We start from the raw sequence: 7478 nt of genomic DNA, 5'->3' as shown, positions 1-7478 counted from the left end.
GATGTTGTTGAGAATCCTCTTTTCTCATAGGACCTTTCCAAGTGCCACTGAAGCCCCATTCACATGACCAACCATAGTTACCTCCGCCACGAAAGGTGAACACACATTATGTTTTCACCTTTTTTTTTTGCATACCTTGGTCGAGGCTCGTATGAGAGCTAACACACAACTCACAGCAAGGAAGCATGAGACAAGAGGGGCAGGAGTGGAAGGGACAAAACAGTGGGGAACAGACACATGAGGTGAACTGTGGAAGGGAGAGGGATGGGGATGGGACGGGGAACATGGCGAAGAGAAGATGGACATTTCAGGGACTTTCAGGAAGGAAAGCAGGAGAAATGAAGGAAGTGGGCTTGGGTGGATTATCGGGGGTAGAAAAGATCGAGGATTTGGATGGGGTAAGATAAGAGGTGGTGGTGAACAGCTGTTTTGAAAGCCTGGAGGGAAGAATGGGAAAGAATAGAGTGAGGAAGTTTATTCCAAAGGCGGGAAAAAAGAGGAATGAAAGAGTGAAGATGAGCAGTGATTCGTGATTTTGGTAGTTTTACCAGAAGGGGGTTGTTGGCGGACCTTGAGCGCCCTGTGGAAATGTGGTGGGGACAAATCGCAGAGAGAGCAGGGGGGGCAAGGCTGGAGAGGAGTCGGTAGAAGACAGAAAGACCACCGACCAACCTGCGGTGATTGAGTGAGAGGCCCAAAGACTCAGCTTCATTGCGGGAGATGCCGATTATCTTAAATGCCCTGGTTTCGACAGCGTGAAGCCGAGAAAGGTGGGAGGCAGGAGCACCAGCCCAGAGGGGAGAGCAGTACTCCATCAGGCTTTGTAAGTGGTCAGGAGCTCAAGAGGGCCGAGGAAGGACTTAGCACGACGGAGGATTCCCAGTCGGCGACTGGCTTTTGAGGCGAGGTTGGAAATGTGACTTTCCCAGGAAAGGTCATGGCAGATAGTGAGACCTAGAAGCTTGAAAGAAAAGACTTCTTCCAGAGGATTGTTGAGAAAGTGGATGGGGGGGGTTTTGTAAACGGTCCTTTCGAAAAGGAAACCTTTGTCTGTTTGTCTGTCCTGTTGTGTGCAGGATATCTAAAAAAGTTGTGGATGAATTCAAATGAAATTTGGTGCACAGTTTGGGGGGTGTGACAATGAAAAATTGATTCAATTTTGGTGAAGATCCGACTCCGGATCTGATAATTTTTAAAGCGATTCTTCACCATTTGGAGATGGAGTCAAAAAGATGGTGTAGCAGCCGAAGTCTAGCACTGTATGATATTCATATATCTAAAATGTCGTGTAATTAAAGGGCCTTGGCTTTAAACAGTGAATGGGTTGGATTCATTCAACAGATTATCTTCTTGAGCCCGATATGTTCGACACGCTACAGGATCAGGCATTGTGTGGCGGAGGTACAAGCTCTTCCACTGCCCTTCCAGTTTAATTTTTGTTTCCAAAGTGAAGGCGAAAGCAAGAGCTGGAACATAGAAGAGAGCAGACGAATCATGGAACTGAACTGGACATTTCAAGGCCCGAGTCATCATGCAACTTAACGGGACGGCATCAGCTCACGTGTCTTAAAAACCTGCCCTGCTGATCTTGCACATCCTCCCTCTACCATTTTCACCCGATCGTTTGCCCCAGGTCATCTTCCACAGCTTGCAGATATGCCAACATTGCTGCTTTACATACAAAGGTACAAAAACTAATCCAATCAACCACAGACCAATCAACTTGCATCCAATCATCAGCAAGGTGTGGTATCCATTATCACAGTTTTCTCCAATAGCCTCATTTCTGATCATGAATTTGGATTCAGACCAGGTCACTCACCCTGAGCGTTCTTCTCCTACTTGCCCAACAATGGCTGGAGGCCCTAAATGTCAGACCTGAGAGAGCCAACTCTCCAGACATCTCAAATATTCAATACAGTCTGGCAACCCACCTTGCTCTTGAAACTCTCTGCCTATGGCATCGAAAGACAACTCCACACATCGCTTACCGACTTACTTATCTCACATCAAACGCGTGGCTCTCAATGGAATCCTCTTATCTTCTCTCCCTATTGAGGCTGGTGTCCCACAAGGCAGTGTTCTCAGCCCAGTCCTATTCCCAATATTCATCAATGATCTTTATGACTGGAAAATCAACTTTATCTATTTTCTGATGATTGCACCATCTGCCATGACATTCCTCATCCTTCAGATAGGCAGGCAGCAGCCCCTTTCCTCTCTGCAGACTTTAACAAAATCAACAGCTCATCAAAAAAAAAGCTTCCTTGGCTCACCTGAACTTCAATCCATCTGCGAGGCTTTCATTCACATATTGATGGAGTACTGCTCTCCCCTCTGGCCTGGCACTCCTGCCTCACATTTTGCTCATTTTCATGCCGTCAAAACCAAGGTCTTCAAGATTATTGGAATCTCCTGTGATGAATATGAGTCTATGGGCCAATCACTATCGCATTGCAGAGTGGACTGTGGTCTCTCTGTCTTCTACCACCTCCTTTCTGGTCTTGCACCCTCTGCTCTCTCCGTGCTCTGTCACACCCAGGTTTATTCACGGTGCACATGGTCCACCATCAACTCCCTTCAGGTGAAACTATCTAAATGCAGAACCTCTGCTCATCTCCACTCATTTGTTTCTCTTTTTCTCACCTGTGAAACCAAATTCCACTGTCTTCAATGTCAATCTTCCTGCCAAGCCCTCAAGATGGCTGTTCACCACCATCTCAGATTATCCCCAATACAAAAGCATGAGTCTTCGTATATCTGTCAACAAACACACAACCAAGCCCTCCTCCTTCCAAATTTCCAGCTTTTACTTCCTGGGAGTTTGCTCCTGTATCAAACTTATTCCACCCCTCACATCTTCCACTTCCCCCATCATATCTCCACACACCCATTATTTCTCCCAAGTCTCACTCGATTTTGTCCTGCTGTTGGTGTCCAAGTATGACCAAGTATGACATTCTCCCATTCACAGAGGGTCGGCATTGGCTGCATCGGCTGCATGCATTGAATCATAATGCCATTCGTATGATGAGCGATTCTAAGACAAGTGAAAGTAGCTTCACAAAAGTCAATGTTATCCCAGAATATAATGGTTGGAACCAAGGGGCAACAGTTCGGGGGCACGCACACATGTCCTCCGTTAAGCTGAAATTGTGCTGGAACTATCTCGAATGCCATGATGGTATCAGATGAACCGCAGTGTCCAAGTTTATTCAGCAGGCTAAGTAAACATTTCAAACCTGAAAGATGTCGTGCAGTCATCCCCAGACTGAAGCATTGTGGAGGATGTTTCATGCCTTCACCTCCATATAAACGATGTCCTGAAGCAGAGACAACAGCTTCACATGATTGTCATCTGAAACCTCTACATACAGAGTGCCTTCAGAAAGTATTCACATCCCTCGACTTTTGTTACATTTTGTTGCGCTGCAGCCTTAATTAAAAATGGATTAAATTTAATTATTTTTTGTCACTGATCTACACAATATACCCCACAATGACAAAGTGAAAACGTGTTTTTACTATTTTCTACAAATTAATTGAAAATGAAAAGCTGAAATGTATTGCAGCAATAAGTCTTCAACCCCCCTGAGTCATTACTTTGTTGAAGCTTCTTTGGCAGCGAATACAGCTTCGAGTCTTCTTGGGGATGTCTGTGCCAGCTTTGCACATCTAGATTTGGGGATTTTCTCCCAGTCTCCCTCGCAGATTTGTTCAAGCTCTGTCAAGTTGGATGGAGAGCGTCGGTGAGCAGCAATCTTTAAGTCTTACCACAGATTCTCAAAGGGATTGAAGTCTGAGCTTTGGCTGGGCCACTCAAGGACTTTCACGTTCTTGTTCTGAAGCCGTTCCAGTGTTGCTTTGGCTGTATGCTTGGGGTCATTGTCCTGTTGGAATGGCAATCGTCACAGCAGTCTAAGGTCTTTTGCACTCTGAAGCAGGTTCTCAAGGATTTGCCTGTATTTGGCTCCGTTCATTGTTCCCTCACTCCCTACAAGTCTCCCAGTCAATATAGCAGTATGCTGCCACCAACACACATCACCAAGGGGCAGCATAAAGGGGACGGTGTTCAATGGGTGACGAGCTGTGCTCGGTTTCCGCAAGATGTCACGCTTTACATTCAGGCCAAAGAGTTCAATTTTTGTTTCACTAGACCACAGAATCTTTTGCCTCATGTTCTCAGAGTCTTTCACGTGCCTTTTTGCAAACTCTCGGTGTGCTGTCTTTTGCTCAGGAGTGACTTCCAGCTGTCCACTCTCCCATTTAGCCAAGATTTGTGAAGTACTGCAGAGACGTGTCCTTCTGGCAGGTTCTCCTATCTCAACCAAGGAACTCTGTACTTCTGTCAGAGTAGTCATTGGGTTTGTGGTCACCTCCCTCTCCAAGGTCCTTCTGCCCAGTTGCTCAGCTTGTTCGGATGGCCAGCTCGAGGAAAAGTCTGGGGAATTCCATATTCTTTCCATTTCCTCATGATGGAGCGCACTGTGTTCTTGGAAATTTTCAACACTCAAGGATTTGTTTTTTCCTTTCCCCAGATCTATAACTCCTCACAATTATATCTCGGAATTCTCCAGACAGTTCCTTGGACTTCATGGTAGAGTTTCTGCTCTGACATGAACTGTCAACTGTGGGACCTTGTATAGAAAGGTATGTTTCTTTCTCAATCATGTCCAATCAATTTAATTAGCCACAGGTGGAGTCCAATCAAGTTGTAGAGACATCTCAAGGATGATCAAATGAAATTGGATGCACCTGAGCTCAATTTGGAGCGTCATAGCAAAGGGGTTGAATACTTATTCTGTCAAGACATTTCAGCTGTCACCCCGTGATCTCTTCTCTTCACCCCATGATCCAAATCGTTGATCTAAATAATGAATAGTAATGGTCCGACTGCTGATCCCTGAGGTCCCCCACTACTTACTTACATCCTCCCAGCAAGACATCCTCCCACTCACAGCCACTCTTTGCTTCCTATCACGAAGCCAGTTTGCAATCCAATTAGCTACCTGACCAGCGACTCCACAAGGCCTCACTTTGGTTAGCAACCTCCGATGTGGTGCCTTATCAAATGCCTTCTTAAAGTCTAGAATCTAGATATATGATATCCACTGCCTTTGTCCCCTCAATGATTCCCACTGCTTCTTAAATGTAAAACCTTCCTCCCTACACCATTCTTCCAGCCATTGGTTTCTCTATTGCTCTGCTCATAATTTCTATATCGTTTCCTAATCTTGGGAGAATCCCAGAAAACATGACCTCACAACCCTTTGCTTTCAGCCGGTTACCCACTATCCTGTGTCTATTTTTCAAATCCTCCGAGTAAACTTTCCCGACATCATTTGCTCCGAGGTGTACCACAACCAACTTCTTCCTGCAGTGACCCGATACAATATCGTTTACCCTTCCTTCAATGTCCCGAACTCCCGCTCCTTCAAAACTACACAGAATTCTATGTCTCCGATCCTTCCTGCAGAATGAAGAATCTACATATTTAATTGTCTCATCACCCACAAAAACTGTCTCCCTCTCAAACCTCATTTCGACCAATTTCTATTGCTGAATCTACACCACTCCCTCTCTCGCTGCACCCACTGCCTGCCTCCACTGCACCGTCACCACTGCCCGCAACCACTGCCATCCACCACTGCCTGCACCCGCTGCGCCTCCACCACTGCCTGCACCCATTGCACCTCCACCACTGCCTGCACCCACTGCACCTCCACCACTGCCTGCACACACTGCACCTCCACCTCTGCCTGCCCTCGCTACACCGTCACCACTGCCTGCACACACTGCACCCCACCACTGCCTGCACCGCTGCGCATCCACCACTGCCTGCACCCGCTGCACCTCCACCACTGCCTGCACCCACTGCGCTCCACCACTGTCTGCACACACTGCACCTCCACCTCTGGCTGTCCTCGCTGTGCCTCGACCACCGCCTGCACACACTGCGCCTCCACCACTGCCTGCACCTGCTGCGCTCCACCACTGCCTGCACCTGCTGCGCATCCACAACTGCCTGCACACACTGCACCTCCACCTCTGCCTGCCTGCCCTCGCTACACCGTCACCACTGCCTGCACCCACTGCACCTCCACCACTGCCTGCACACACTGCACCTCCACCTCTGCCTGCCTGCCCTCGCTACACCGTCACCACTGCCTGCACACACTGCACCCCACCACTGCCTGCACCGCTGCGCATCCACCACTGCCTGCACCCGCTGCACCTCCACCACTGCCTGCACACACTGCACCTCCACCTCTGCCTGCCTGCCCTCGCTACACCGTCACCACTGTCTGCACACACTGCACCGTCACCACTTCCAAAATCCTCAGTAACTTTACTCCACAACCGTCACTAACTATTATTATATCTATTTGGCTGAAGATGATAATAGGGTGGCTGACTTAAGGCCTTAGGGTCTCGAGTTCAAGCCCCTGTCGGTGCGTTGAATTAACACCAGGCGGGTTGACAGTCTGCCATCCTTCTGAGGCTGGCAAAACGAGTACCAGCATGCAGGTAACGGGGGCACTGCATCAGCGGCACAGCCACGCCCCCAGAAAATTATGCAGCCAAGCAGGCACGGGCTGCATCTGATCCGAATAAATAAATTTATTTATCTTTGCGACTCCATGACTGTTTGGAAGAATATTATTATGAATAAGATTATGACTATTACGTCATATTATGACTTCATTATGACCGTCATATTATGACTGCGGAAGATTATTATGACTGCGTGACTACTATGAAGAAGAATATTCATCACAAAGGCACATTTGATTCACCTTTGAACAGGTAATTGAATTACTCAACAATCAACGAACAGTTTATTCAAAATGAGACACACGAGGTTGCTTAGCAACCATATCCCGGGAGTTTGAGAGTCACTTCACGTGATTATGGGTATCAGGGTGTACCGATCAACAACCAAATGGAACATTGAAGGAGGTTGCACCGTCGCCATGTCCATCCCACGGGTTACAATCATCCAGCGGATCCCAAATGATAATTTCTTGGCCACTCTGCGCACAAACAATACGAGGGTCTGACGTGTGGTCTCGTTTGTTCAGTAAATAAATTTGTAAACCAAAGGGAAAACACCATCCAAGCTGAGCAATACACCTCAAACGGCAGTTGCTCCGTGTACATGGACGTACTGATAAAATGAGTTCGTTTTCGAATCGCATAACAAACATAAACAAGAAGTATTAAATCCTGGCGGAAGAAAGCGTCGAGATTGATTAATTTTCTTTCAACCGTGAGGAACGAATCAGGAAGGAATTATTCATCACGCTTGTTTTGTTTTTGCCGTTTATTTTATCACGTTGGGATGAGATCATGAGAAGAGGAGGAAAGGAAGGCGAGAGAAAGAGAGAGCGAGAGGTTACCGATTCAGGGAGAGCTTCGTGAGACCCCACAGGGATGTTTTGCGTCAATGGCGCCGTTTCGTTCCGGTAAGATTGGTG

At 47.3% G+C, this 7478-nt stretch overlaps 1 protein-coding gene across 5 annotated transcripts in view; it reads left to right on the top strand.

Moving 5' to 3' along the window:
* The first annotated feature begins 7268 nt into the window (after window positions 1–7268).
* Window positions 7269–7478, top strand: part of TCAIM (T cell activation inhibitor, mitochondrial) — a 64639-nt gene continuing 64429 nt past the window's right edge. For all 5 annotated transcript variants that reach the window (XM_085889964.1, XM_085889963.1, XM_085889962.1 and 2 more), the window contains exon 1: window positions 7269–7466. In XM_085889964.1, the coding sequence (XP_085746090.1) occupies window positions 7448–7466 (19 nt within the window). In that variant the 5' untranslated portion in view covers window positions 7269–7447. The remainder of the gene's footprint in view (window positions 7467–7478) is intronic.

This window comes from Eptatretus burgeri, chromosome 7, assembly GCF_056783735.1.
Source record: "Eptatretus burgeri isolate ZD-2024b chromosome 7, Ebu_testis_v1, whole genome shotgun sequence".
NCBI classification, from domain to species: Eukaryota; Metazoa; Chordata; class Myxini; order Myxiniformes; family Myxinidae; genus Eptatretus; species Eptatretus burgeri.
This window is presented reverse-complemented; position numbering and strand designations above follow the sequence as displayed.